This window comes from Esox lucius, chromosome 12 (assembly GCF_011004845.1).
Source record: "Esox lucius isolate fEsoLuc1 chromosome 12, fEsoLuc1.pri, whole genome shotgun sequence".
Classification (NCBI taxonomy): Eukaryota; Metazoa; Chordata; class Actinopteri; order Esociformes; family Esocidae; genus Esox; species Esox lucius.
Window position 1 is genome coordinate 24,680,050 of NC_047580.1, and position 14,159 is coordinate 24,694,208.

The 14,159-nt window shown below is 41.0% G+C and overlaps 1 protein-coding gene across 5 annotated transcripts; it reads right to left on the minus strand.

The window, feature by feature from the left end:
* Window positions 1-6,834: 6,834 nt before the first annotated feature.
* Window positions 6,835-13,290, minus strand: tspy (testis specific protein Y-linked). Of its 5 annotated transcripts, none has more exons than XM_010890693.3 (8): window positions 11,836-13,287; window positions 11,588-11,665; window positions 11,374-11,485; window positions 11,067-11,224; window positions 10,774-10,850; window positions 10,461-10,615; window positions 10,242-10,292; window positions 6,835-8,337 (listed from the first exon to the last, which is right to left on the minus strand). In XM_010890693.3, the coding sequence occupies exons 1-8, from the start codon at window positions 12,796-12,798 to the stop codon at window positions 8,180-8,182; spliced, it is 1,752 nt and encodes a 583-aa protein (XP_010888995.1). In that variant the 5' UTR covers window positions 12,799-13,287; the 3' UTR covers window positions 6,835-8,179. The 5 variants fall into 5 exon arrangements, with proteins under 5 accessions (XP_010888995.1, XP_034152022.1, XP_019907668.1 ...); XM_034296131.1 differs by having other exon boundaries at window positions 11,588-11,673; window positions 13,035-13,283; XM_010890694.3 differs by having other exon boundaries at window positions 8,266-8,337; window positions 10,242-10,311; window positions 11,836-13,290.
* Window positions 13,291-14,159: the final 869 nt, after the last annotated feature.

Below are 14,159 nucleotides of genomic sequence, written 5' to 3' on the forward strand. Positions count from 1 at the left end.
AGGGCTGTCCCCTTCTCCTCCCCCTTCACTCCCTCCTGCTGCTCCCACCCCCCTACTCCTGTCACCATTATAGTACTAGGGTAAAGCTCATGTCGTCCCACCTTTTTAACCCACTTGGTGCTGGTAGAGGGAAAGTCTGACCTCAGAGATTTTTAGACTTAAGTAAACAGGGTAATAAACTAGAATTCTAAATGAGAAAAATACATTTAAAATGCTATAATGTTATGAACTTTGATATATAAAAAATTAAAATGCAATTTCAGGCTATTATTTCCATTTATTTCAATTATTATTTTTTCTTCAGATATCCTCATCTGTTCAACTATAGTGGCTTTCAAAGGTATTTCAAAGGTAACACACATTGTATTTAGTGTGTTCCAAATTAAAATCTGTAGTTTTTGCCACGTGAAAGTCTACAAATTCTTCGAAATTAATTAAATATACAAAACAGAAAATAATTGATTGAACCCCTTTAGTCAATATTTGGTTGACGAACCTTTCGCATAAAGTTCTGCCATTACTTTATTTGGGTAAGTCTCTTTCAGCTTAGCACATCTGGACACAGCAATCTTTGCCAATTCTTTGCTAAAGCTCAGTCAAGTTTGAATAAGAGCTTTCGTGAACAACTCTTTCCACATATTCTCAATTGGATTGAGGTCCGGGCTTTGACATTGATCTTTTTGTTTTTAACATACTCCAGTGTGGCTTTGGCTGTATGTTTGTGGTCATTGTCCTGCTGGAAGAATCTTCTCCCAAATCCCAGGTCTCTGGCAGACTTAAGTTTTCTTCCAGAATTCCTTTGTACTTTCTGCATTAAATGTGTCCTCTATCTTCACAAGCTTTCCTGGCCCTGATACAGAGAAACATCCCCATAGGATGATGCTGCCACCACCATGGTTCACAGTAAGGATGGGGTTTCAGAATTATGTGTTGTATTTGGCTTGCGTGAAGGAGGTGAATACTTAGCAATCATTTAATTTAAAACAATTTGCTGATGACATTTTTCACTTAGTGGCAAAATTGCAAATTAATTTGATTTAATGTTGTAACAAAATAAAATGTGAAAACATCCGTTCATTCTTTTGAGATCCACTGTATGTTATGGTGTTCTATACCTTAGTTGTGCATATACAGTAGCTTTACATACTCATTCTGATGTCACAGCTCCCTACTGTGTTCTGAAAGAGCTGTTCAGCTCCACATTAAAGCCAGAAGAGTCCTAAAGATTCCTCAGATTCTTGATGGACCAGCTCCTGGGCTCACGACAACGGTCACAAAGTAACCAGGAGGGGGCATTTTAAAGAACACATTCATTCTTTCAAACCAGCTCTAAGTCTGAAATGACTAAAGACCATTCTCTTCTATCCACCATTGATTTTGTGGAAAGCCCTAACTGACACATCAGGCATACAGAAGATGAAAGGGAACAGGAAAGCATTCAAATAAATAGCCTAAGGGCTGGATTGAACCGTTTCAGATAGTGGCCTCCCTGCATTGCAGGTTTGCACATCATTGTGTCTCTGATGGAAGGAGTTGACACTTGATTTTAAATGGACAGATCCTGTGCCAAAAAGACTCCTGAATAACTTCTCAGCCAGGTTCTCTGTCAGTACTGAACAGAGCTGTGTTTCATTCAAAGAACATTTACCCTCCCATCAGCTGGGGTGCCATGCATTTATTTACCATCCTCCCCATCAGTTTTGGCTGGCCCGGGCTCATCGGGGAAGCAGGAGATGGAGACCTTAATGATTGGACTTGGGCCAAATGTTCTCTACAGTGGCGTGTCCAGATTACATCCATGTTGGATGTGAGCAGTGGGGTCTTTGTGTTATTTTTTGACCTTTCTCTGTGGGAGGCATCCTTCTCTTTCCAGCTAAGGAAATGAGTCATGAATCAGCGCTGAGCTCACGTTTCCGTACAACTCACTCTGTAGTCAACAGTGGTGGGCAGCACCAAACTGACCGGTTACGCCTGCTTTACAGGACACCACTAACGTCACTGCTTTACAGGACACCACTAACGTCACTGCTTTACAGGACACCACTAACGTCACTGCTTTACAGGACACCACTAACGTCACTGCTTTACAGGACACCACTAACGTCACTGCTTTACAGGACACCACTAACGTCACTGCTTTACAGGACACCACTAACGTCACTGCTTTACAGGACACCACTAACGTCACTGCTTTACAGGACACCACTGACGTCACTGCTTTACAGGACACCACTAACGTCACTGCTTTACACGACACCACTAACGTCAATCCTTTACAGGACACCACTAACGTCACTGCTTTACAGGACACCACTAACGTCACTGCGTTATTACAGGACACCACAAATGTTTCAGATTTACAAAACACTACTAACATCACTGCTTTACACGACACCACTAACGTCAATGCTTTACAGGACACCACTAACGTCACTGCTTTACAGGGCACCACTAACGTCACTGTGTTATTACAGGACACCAAAAATGTTTCAGATTTACAAAACACTACTAACATCACTGCTTTACACGACACCACTAACGTCACTGCGTTACAGGACACTGCTAATGTCACTGCTTTACAGGACACCCCTAACGTCACTACTTTACAGGACACCACAAATGTTTCAGATTTACAGGACACCACTAACGTCACTGCTTTACAGGACACCATAAATGTTTCTGATTTACAGGACACTACTAACACCACTGCTTTACAGGGCTTCACTAACATCACTGAATTACAGGGCTTCACTAAGTTCATTGAATCACAGGGCTTTACTAATGTCACTGATCTACTGGGCTTCATTAACGTCACTGAATTATAAGGCTTCAGTTATGTCACTGATTTGCAGGGAACCTCTGACATCACTAATTTACAGGGCTTCACTAACATCGTTGAATTACAGGGCTTCAATAACTTTATTTACTCACAGGACTTCACTAATGTCACTGATTTACAGGGCTTCACTAACATCATTCATTTATAGGGCTTCGTTAACGTGCTTTATAGCGAACCACTTAAATATTACTTACATTGGACTTTTCAATGAACATGTCGGCCCTGTGCTCATCCACTATAAGCTAAATCCTCTGAGCGAGAGTAGCTGTACGATGTACCAGCACAGCCCTCCCAGTCTTCTGTTAACATCTGGTTTTGTGCACAGGAACCATACCTGAATGATACTGGTATTGCTGTCATTTGCAAAGAGACTTTCTTATGAGTCAAAGAAACCGTAAAATTCAAGAGCAGGTGGTATATTCATTTGTATATCACTCGATCACAAGACACTTGCTATACAACTACACCCCATCTCAAGTGCATTGGACAGCCTCCATTTGTAGACAGTCTCCTTTAACAGGAAAAAGAAAAGTACTACACCTGCAAACATAACACGTACAATGACCATGGAGGCCCATATGTGAAGTGATATTAGTAGTCTGTGTATGTTTCTGGATCTCTCCCTCTGACCCCCAGGTAATGTGCCATGCGATTACTGTGGGATTGAAAACCTTGAACAACAGACAGCCCACAGAGCCTCAAGCAGCACCTCTGAGCTTTAAAGGAGGGCGAGACACATCAATCAAAACAAAAAGTCCAAGGACAAAACCAAGGCCCTAAGAGGGGGAAAAAAAAACTATTATTGCTCTGACAGATCGTCTGGAAATAGACTTGATTTATTTTCTGACAGACAATATTTTATCCAGGTTTTATCATTTAGGACTGGCTAGAGTATTCACACTTACAGGACTTGAAAAACCCCCAAAAATAGACGTATATTGTTTTAACAGATAAAAGACCCTTCAACTGCAAAATAAAATGGTAACAAAAGATAGGGGAACAGGTGCTGTAAATGACATGAAAAGCTTTGTGCTCAAATGAATATCAAAAGAGAACAGCAATCAAAACATCTTTGACATGAAGAGTGCATACGTGGCGCTCATAAATTCCAGTCTGTACTTGTATAGTATTGGAACTGGAAGCAGGGTTTTTGCAGATTTTTACAGTGGAGGAAGGCGGCAGCTTTCCTCTGCAGCTGTCTGTCTGCATGTGTACAACCGGCAGTATGCCACGTGTTCACCAGGCCTTAACCAGCCACCCAGTCACCATCTGCACAGAAGACAAGGCTGGCACTCTCCCTGACTGTAAAATGCGGCTGGGTGAATAGACAGCTGTTTAAGAATCCTTGCCTCAAATAAAAGTGTGAAGGGAGTGGATAACGCTTTGGGGATGAATAAAGGTATGCTGCATCTGTCCTGGGAGATTAATCTGTTACCACTCTGGTGAGAGTAGAATTGATGAGCGTATTAAAGCTCCTAATGCTCATTAAAGATGAATACTCTATAGCGGATTTTGGAGCAGAATGCGTTCAAGGGAGACAGTTAGTTTTCAACATGCACTGTTGTCGTCAACTTCCTCTTCAACTTTACTGGCGGTTCCATAACCACCTGCACGTTTACCGTATTCTTCATCTGCTTGGAGAGCGGAGAGACCCAGTTGGGGAAGTAAGTCGAGCTATTGAGGTGTGAATGGCACTCGCTTCTTGCTCTGAGAAACTCTCAGCGTTCTCGTTCTCAAATGCTGTTCACACTGGCCGCAATGAATACTGAGTGCGTATCAGCATACGAATTGAATTCAATCAGCTCTTTCATCTACTTCAATCAAAATCAAAAATCCACCAAATTATTCCTGGAAACGTCTCTCTCCCCCGCTTCCTGTGAGTCTCTCTCCCCTATCATCTGTTTCATTGTCATGGTGAGACAGTAGGGCCTGCATTGTTCTTTCCGTCGGTTCACCCGGTGCCTAAACTCATTGTCTTCTACCAGCAATCAGTGAAGGCAGTGGAAGGGGACAAAGATAGTGCCCGTTGGAGTGCCCAGCATGTACCGCAGGGAGGTGTTAAGCTGTGTGTGTGTACACGTCTGCATGCATGAATTAATGTGGGTGGGCGTGCGTGAGTGCGTCACTGATTTACATGCAAGCACGTGAGTGTACATGCAAACGTGTGTGTGTGTGTGTGTCGGGGGTTGCTCACACCCATCCATCCAGTGAGGTCATGCCTCTCTCTGTGACTAGGCAGTCACCATGCTCTGTGCGATCTCTCGGATAACAGCCCTCCATCTGCTGGGCTTATCTGTCAAGGCCTGGGAGGCCTGGCTGAAGCTAATCACTCCAATCATCTATCTCCCCCCTCTCAGTATCTCCCACGCTCCTTCTTGCTATTTGTTCTCCCTTCCACCGCCATGGCTTTTGCTCAATTGAACTACCCGTATTTTATCTCACTTAGTTCATCTCACAAGTTAAGCACAGCACATACCAGGACAGGTGTAGAAAACAAAAACTGCATGCAGTATACATGCATAAGATGCCTTTTTTTATGGGCCATCTTGTATTAAGATGCAAATAGGCATAGTACCATTGGCAACCCTTTACTCTCATCCTTTTAGGGTCTTCTTTGGACAATTGGCTGAGTTCAGTAACTCTCCTGATGAAACCAGGGAAGGTAGATGTTGGCCACGTAAGAAGTAGATTTGTGAAGTCACACTGACTTGACCCCTGTGGGACTGTAACGTAGTATTGTCTTGTGCCACCCTTTATAATACAAAGCCTTAACACACGATGCTCCAACCACAAAACAATGCCTCAGCTCTGTATCTGGATTACCTTATTTGCTCTGCAATCTGTTTGCTTGGCATGATCAATATACTGGAAACCACCTCCATAACTAATTCATACACATAAAAGCATTTTTGGTTTTGAACAAAAGCCCATGAGGTGCTACAGTAATCCAGTGGGCTGAATAAAAGTAGTCAGAGTTGAAACAAGATAATATTGATATTGTGTTTGAAGTACTGTGTGATCAATTGACGGCATATGTACACAGTGTTTTTTCCCCCCATTGCTTTTATTAATAGTAAGGGCCCCTCCTAGACAGCATGCCTTTGTGTCCTGAAGCTAACAGCAGGACAGGTTTTTGCTAGTGGAATATTTATAGCTGTGCATTAAAAGTGGAATCAAGGGTTTAAGTGTTCCATTGCAACATTGCTGCTGTTCCTTTGTCCGGGCCTGTCCAAAAATGTCCCGCCTGGGGCTATTTGCAGAGCAAAGACCTAACATGTGAATATGAAAGTCTAAATGATATCACACACTGACCTGCGTCATGTCAGAACTGGAATACACATTAACATCTATGTTATTATCTATTAACAATCTACAGAAATTGGCCAAGCTATTCCTCTCAATCATAACGTCAAAGTCAGATCTTGATTGTCTGTATGAGGTTGTTTCATGCGAAATCCACGGTACAGATCCCTATTAAGGAAATCCACGGTACAGATCCCTATTAAGGAAATCCACGGCACAGATCCCTATTAAGGAAACTTGATCATGTGTATAATTAATGGAACTCTTTTGTTGGGCATCATCGTTCCGTTCAAGAAAACCATTACACATTTCAAAGTGGAAGAAGTTTTAAACATTTGAAGCCTTCTAAATGCAATAACACACTGCAGGTTTGCAGGGTCATATAAGAATATGGCATCAGAAATACATTTTGTAACTGAATCACCCAGCAAGACATTGCTGCATTGGATACACCGAAGGCCTTTTCTTAAGTTAAATTACTTTGTTATTGGTACTGTTCAATAACTACCACCAAATAAACTGTACATCATATGTGCTGAAAAGTTTGAGATAATTTAACCTTCATATACTGCCACCTACTGGTTTGACAATATACTTACTCCAAAAAGGTAGAATTGACATAATACTGTTAACGTAACAGTACCTTGCGAAAACTCGGACAATAAAAGAAAAATAACAGTAAACAAAAAATATATAGCAACATGTTATTTAATTAAGACTGATTCAAAATGTGGACATAATCTTCTTAGTAAAAAACAATTTCACCCTTAAAACTACAGCATACTATAAAATTCCACACACAAAATATTACTTTCTGTTAATGTAGGCCTATCCTACATGTCAAATTCCAGACAGTTAACGGAGTTAAACTTAACAAACCTGAACTCTGCACCCAAGGTTATTTTTAAATATGTACATGCAAATGCTATCAACCTGTCTGAATAAAGAACATGAAAACACTGGTTTTGTACCAGTTGTTTAAGAGCAGCCCTTGGCTAACAGTCCATTACGCTGTTAGACCACACTGGTCAATGCCTTTCAGGCAACACTAACTGAAAATGTTCCCCCTGTACAGCAACTAATTAAAACTATTAAATGGCATCTTTCTGACTTTAAATTGATACACTTTTTATTATATAGAAAACCAAGTAAATGTGATGTGGCTTAACTTTTTTAAGATTCACACACACACACATGTTACAACATTTTGAATTCCACACCAATAACTCAATTAATATGTTAAAGTATACTTAAAGGAATTTAATTACAAATATTACTAGAAAAGGTATGAATATGAATGAATCTGGGTAACAGTTACAAACAAAGTTTATGATAAAAAAGGCATGGAAATATTGGTGACATATCTACAGTACCTTATTAGACTAACACAAACTATATGACAACTTACTTTACACAGATACACAAAAACAATGGCAGGGCTGGAAGAAATAATAATATAGTATATATTCTCCAAAATCAATCAGTTTCCTTCTATAAAAACAGCCGAAAAGGTCATCCCTGAGAACAAGATTTGGTTCAGTACCAAGTGCATACGAGATGTTTTGGGAATATATTACCTCGTCAGAGATCAAATTTATAATAAGAAAAGTTCAAGAATTGCTTAATTGCATCATTTGCAAAAAAAGATACACCCAAAACTTGGTAGCATTAAATAATTAAATCAGGGGGTGTCAAACCTCATAGAATATTCTATATCAGTATTATTCAAATGTTGAATTGAATAGCCCTATCAGAGTAAATTCAATAATTAACTGAATTAATCTGTCTTGAACTATTCCCTAACTAATAATATTAATACCCCTTTAAAGATGCAGAATTAAGTTAGACATTGCTCCTTAGAAATGGAGACAAGTAACAAAGAATATTTACCAAAAATCCAAAAAGTCAAATATACAGTCAAAACAGTGTGTCCTGGCGTTGACATATGTACCCTGATTTTAAAATGCAGTCAAGCATCCACAACTTATTAACTTCTGTGCATAATTAGAAACAAGAGATTGGGAAGAACAAACTAACTTAGCCGTCATCCTCTTCTTCGTCTACCTCAATATCATCCTTTTCATCTTGGTCTGTGACCTTGTGATCTAGTGCTTCATCCACCTCTTTCACATCCGCCTCTTCATCCTTCTCTCCATACGATGAGTCATCCTCTCTGGCCTCCTGGTCGCTGTCATCTGAAGGAGATGAGCAGAACTTTTAGAATGGGTTCCCATTCATATAAGTATGATTAACATGGGTTTTTTTAACACTTACAATACCTGTCAGAGGTTTGGACACATCTACTCATTCAATAGTATTTCTTTATTTTTACTCTCTTTTACACTGTATAATAATAATAATAGTGAAGACATCTAAAATAAGAAAAACACATTCAGAATCATATAGCAACCAAAAGTGTTAAACAGATTAAAATACATTTCCTTTTGCAGATTCTGCAAAGTAGCCACCCGTGGCATTGATGACAGGTATTTATACACTTCGCATTCTCTCAACCAGCTTCATGAAGGAATACATTTCAATTAACAGGTGTGTCTGTAAAATGTCTGTAAAATGTCTTTCCTTCTTAATGCGTTTGAGCCAAACAGCTGTATTAGGATTAGGTAAGCTTGGTATACAGAAGACCATTATGTCGCTACTGTCCATATTATGACAAGAACAGCTCAAATAAGCTAAGAAAAAACATCATCCATCATTACTTAAAGACATGAGGTCAGTTAATATGGAACATTTTAAGAACTTTCAAACCTTCTTCAAGCGCATTTGCAAAAACCATCAAGCACCGACGAAACCGCCTCTCATGAGTACGGCCTCAGGAAAGGAAGACCCAAAGTTACCTTTGCTACAGAGTTCATTAGTTACCAGATTCAGAAAGCAGCAATTAACTGCAGACATCTCAACATCAACTGTTCATAGGATTCTAAATGATTCAGGCCTTGATGGTCCAATTGCAGCAAAGAAAACCCTATTGAAGAAAAACTACAAGGAACAACTTACTTGGGCCAAGAAACATGAGGAATCGACATTAGCCTGGTGGAAAGCTGGCTCTTATCGGTTTGATGAGTCCAAATTTGAGACTTTTGGTTTCAACCACTGTGACTTTGTGAGACGCAAAGTGGGTGAACAGATGATCGTTGCATGTGGGGTTCCCGCGGTGAAGCATGGAGGTGTGGTGGTGCTTTGCTGGTGACACTGTCTCCCACATCATTCTGTACCGATACGCCATCCCATTTGATTTCCACTTAGGGGGACTATATCTAGATATAGTCGACTCAAGAAGTATTGGCTATCATTTGTCAAGATATAGTCAACTCAAGAAGTATTGGCTATCATTTGTCAAGATATAGTCAACTCAAGAAGTATTGGCTATCATTTGTCAAGATATAGTCAACTCAAGAAGTATTGGCTATCATTTGTCAAGATATAGTCAACTCAAGAAGTATACTTTCCACTTTTCAACAGGAAAGTGATCCAAAACACCCTCCTCCAGGCTGTGTAAGGGTATTTTACCAAGAAGGAGAGTGATGGTGCTGCATCAGATGACCGTTTCTCCACAATCACCAGACCCCAATCCAATTAAGATGGTTTGGGATGAGTTGGACTGCAGAGCGAAGTAAAAGCAGCATCAAATGCTTAGCATGTGAGAACTCCTTCAAGACTGTTTGAAATTAATTCCAGGTGACTACCTCATGAAGCTGGTTGAGAGAATGCTATGAGTGTGGAAAGCTGTCATCAAGGCAGTGTGGCTACTTTGAACAATATATATATGTATTTAACACTTCCTTGGTTACTACTTAATTTCATGTGTTATTTTGTTTTGATGTGTTCCATATTATTCTACAATGTGGAAAATAATACAAATACAGAAAAACCCTAGAATAAGTAGGTGTGTCCAAATTTTGACTGGTATGTTAAAAGCCTAGTTGGAGTAGGCATATAACGGTCTTCTGCAAAGGGTCAAAGTCTTCATCTTAATTCCCCCTGTTGATAAAATGTGTGTAAATGAACAGTTTGTTGGAAACAGTTGTGTTGCGTCCAACAACACTCCAAATAACATTTCGGCTTGTGGACAATATCTTACCGTCTATCACCTCCTCTTCAATATCCTCCTCCTCTGGGCTTTCATCTGATTCTGAGGACATATTCACTGTCTATTCAGATTCAACTGCATTACTCATACAGACAACTTACTAGGCATTACAGTCATTCATCCAGAAATACTGGTAGACCTAAACCAAAGGACAGTGTGGTGAAGGAGGAAATCATGCTATTACATATTTCTATTACAATATTCCCTCACCGGCATCTCGACCCTGATGCTGTTCCTCCTCATCCTCCTCCTCCTCCCCCCTTCCAAGAGCTTGTCCAGGCTTAGCCGGCTCTTCCTCATCCGAGTCGGATATCACCACACAATCATCCCCGTTGCTGTTGTCGGCTGCCTTGGGCCCACCGGTACTGAAGGTAGGAGCAGCATGCATTTTTCAAGTAACATTCATAACATCCTCGAAAACATCATGCTGTCTTAAGTGTTACTAAAATGTTTGATTAAAGGGATAGTTAAGGATTCGGACAATGACTCAGTATATTCAGTATATGTTTGAGTTGCAGCTCACCTGCCATTCTCCCGGGGTTCCCAGAGCGGGGTCAGATAGTATCGAAGAGGATTTCTGAAAAGGTCGTCCTTCAGAATCTGTACATTCACCCAGCACACAGAGAGAAGAGTGTATTGGATTGGTGCTGTAATCGTGTTACACAAGGGCCATGAAATAAAGTGTACAAGCCAAGCTGTGTGTCGTGTGGACACCACTGGATGTGTAAAATGTGGATTACCTCATGGATGACATCTGGCTGTTTCAACCCATTCGTTTCAGTGTACAGTTATAGGACCTCAGTCAGTTTACCGTACCTGTGCTATATCGTCTCTGCCGGGGCTGCTGTGGTCACTGAACCAGTTGAAGAAGGTTTGGTAAACGCCACCACGGCCCGACCTCCTGGGCTCACTGTGAGCAGCCAGGTTCTGACCACGGTGCCACAATATGGGGTTGGAGAAAGACACCGGGGATCCTGGGAAAAGACATGAAGCCTAATAGTCAGGACACTGCTGTGGAAGCTTCCTTTATACATGAATACACATTTTCAATTGGCTGGATTCACTGTGCCTCAGCACATCTGTCAGGGAATGAGCAAACCAGCAAAATTAAACCAGCCTTCACCTCCCATTCCCAGGTGAAGTTCCTTCACTAAGATGTTATTCTGGAAGTATGGGTTCCGTCTGAAGTGGAAGCCAATTCTGTAGCTAAGCTTGTTGTTCTTAATGGACTCAATCTGAGAAGACAAAAGATGTAACTCAGAGGCATCTGATAAATAGACAGATCACGGAGAAGACTGAATGTTAATTTAATAATCTACTGAAATTATTTTCCTTACCTCTAGGTTGGTCATGTAACTGAGAGCATCTTCATCAGTTTCATCGATGTGAGCAGAGAGATGAGGGTGGTTCAACAACTTCACAACTTTGAGTCAAAGAAAAGGGAATTAAAAATACCAACACACTCAACACGTCCAGGCTCTCCCAGTGCTTCAAAGATGTCAAGTCAGTATTTACTTTTTTGACACCTAGGATGTGTGTTTAATTGATTAAGAGATCGTTTGTGTATGAATACTCCAAAGGATACTGCAGTAACCCAGAAGCCAGGGATGGCCTGTGTAATAGAGCTGCGCTGGTCCAGGTGTGGGCGCCGCTGGTGGCTCATCTTCATCTCTAACCGCTGGTGGAGCCTTGCGCCTTTCTTCTCCAGAGCGTCAAGCTTCATCTGTACCTGAGCTAGAAGTGCAACCGATTGTCTGATCTCCGGGGCCATCTTCACTGACACTATAGCGCACTCTCCGTCATCGTCATCATCATTATCTGACGGGTAAGAGGAACTTGGCGTGGAAGAAGATCCAAGTATTGAATCGTCTTCCTCGTCCACATCGGGCAAGTCGTCAACATCCGCCCTGTCAACTCCACGCAGTGAGGTAGAGCTATCGGCAGCTACTGCCTGCGTATGAATACCCCTTTCTGATTTTAATCTTTCCTTTGAGAACTCGCGGTAGCCACGCTTAACTTTTTGTCCCATTCTCTCGTTATGTCCTATTGTTTTGGAGGAACAGGGCATTTGTGTGGCCTCGTCTTCCGCAGCCGCTCTTGTGAGACTAGCGAGTGCCTCGGCGGCTGCTATTGCGGCCGAATCAGACTGGTCCAGTGAAGTAGAGGGTCGGCAATCTCCAGCCCCAGCACTTCCATGGTTATCTACTTTCCTTCCATCGCTAGTGACTGGTGCATCCAACGGAGTACTTTCATCAGCGCCGGTTTGGTTACTGAAAGTGACAGCTGCACTAATTTCCTCCCCCGGTAGCTTTTGCCCATCTAGTCCAATCTCATCATTTCCATCGTTATCTTTCTTATTTGGCACTTTATTGACATCTCCATTTTTGTTTCCATTAGCATTCAAAGGTATTTCATCGGACACTTTTTCGTCCAATCTGGCTAACTTGTTAGGAAGCGGGGACTCGCCGAGCAACTCAGGGGACAGGCATCGTTTCTTCGGTGCGGAGTCTTCTGCAGACTTTTTGCTGCAGCTAATTCTTTCGCTCATTTTGGGCGATTTAGCTGGCTAACGCGATATTATCCCACAAAATCAGAGATAGAAGTAATGGAATTATTTACTTTGATATAACTGGATAACTTGTTCTTTACACATATGACTAGTTATATAGTCATTAGTATTTCCTATAAACAGTTAGCAAGCAAGTGGGCTAACTATACTTGCCCTCCTTTTCCGCGTAAATTTAACCAGCGGCCTAGCGGGAGCTAGCTAGCTGGCTAGCTTACCTTGCGTTGTATGTGTTCTTCGTGTCAACACTCGGCCCCATTCTTTTAAAAGCTGGATATCAGTCCAACAATTCGAGTTCAAAATAATAAAGTATTATAGTCATTCAAATCTTAGTTGAAGAGTGCAAATACTTATACGGCTGTTTACATTTGTCCTTCCCTTCACTATTTTCGGTCCGCGATGTTTATTACATTACGAGACAGGAAAACAATTCGCTGATTGGTTACAATACGCCGCGCCGAAACCTACCTACCAATAAAAACCGGGGTATGCTTCCGTGAGTCAGTTTTACAACAGAACATTGACTTCAGCAGCGCTGCGTACTAGGGGGCGCACACCGCTGCTTATTTACAGTCGCATTTTATCCAGTAGCCTGACTGAAGAAGTGGAATTAAGAACTTTTTTGTCAGATTGTTGCTATTTTAGTAATTAAGGTGTTATATTAGAGCACAAATATGTCTTGCCTTGACTATGTTTTTATTCCAGTCCAAGTAATGGACTGTTATGTTAAATATTTACCATGTTGATAAACTATTGTGTCGTTCATAATATATACAATCTCTATTCAACGCACATAGCATTCAAACAGCCTAAAATTTTCAGCAATATACATAAAAGATATCAAATGTGCTTCCACCTAGTGGGTCAGACGGAGCACTGATCAAAGGAGGAAGTCTGCCAGTCTGTGGAATTTGTTAATGAGAATCATCATTATAACACAAATAACCGAAAAAAGTACAAGGCATACATTTTTACTATAATATGCCTTGTCTGTGCTTAGGATTCACTATTTATATCAATGCCATACAGTCTATCCTGCAAGCCCTAGATTTTAACCTATTAGCCTGTAGGGCTACTTTTCATAATATGCAATGCAGGAATAACGATGCAATTGCAGATCTACCACCACACAATTAACGTCAATCCAGTATCACTTTTGCAGTGGCCCAGTGTGACACAATGTGACGTTACATAATAAAAATGACATGACATCATGGGAAGAGTCCATTCACAGGAAGGATAGAATATTATACTTAAATAATAAATACATTTAAATCCTGTAGTCCGATCGGGAAAAAGGGCTTCAGGTAATGTAATAAAAAAATATTAATCTACCAATGTAC

Bases quoted from the DNA above. Each gene is read 5' to 3' on its own strand.
- tspy (XM_010890693.3), bottom strand. From the start codon at position 12,798: ATGAGCGAAAGAATTAGCTGCAGCAAAAAGTCTGCAGAAGACTCCGCA. The intron at 10,616-10,773 runs GTGAGCTGCAAC...TCCTACCTTCAG, and splicing joins GAACCCCGGGAGAATGGCAG to TACCGGTGGGCCCAAGGCAG. The intron at 8,338-10,241 runs GTAAGATATTGT...CATCTCCTTCAG, and splicing joins TGAAGAGGAGGTGATAGACG to ATGACAGCGACCAGGAGGCC.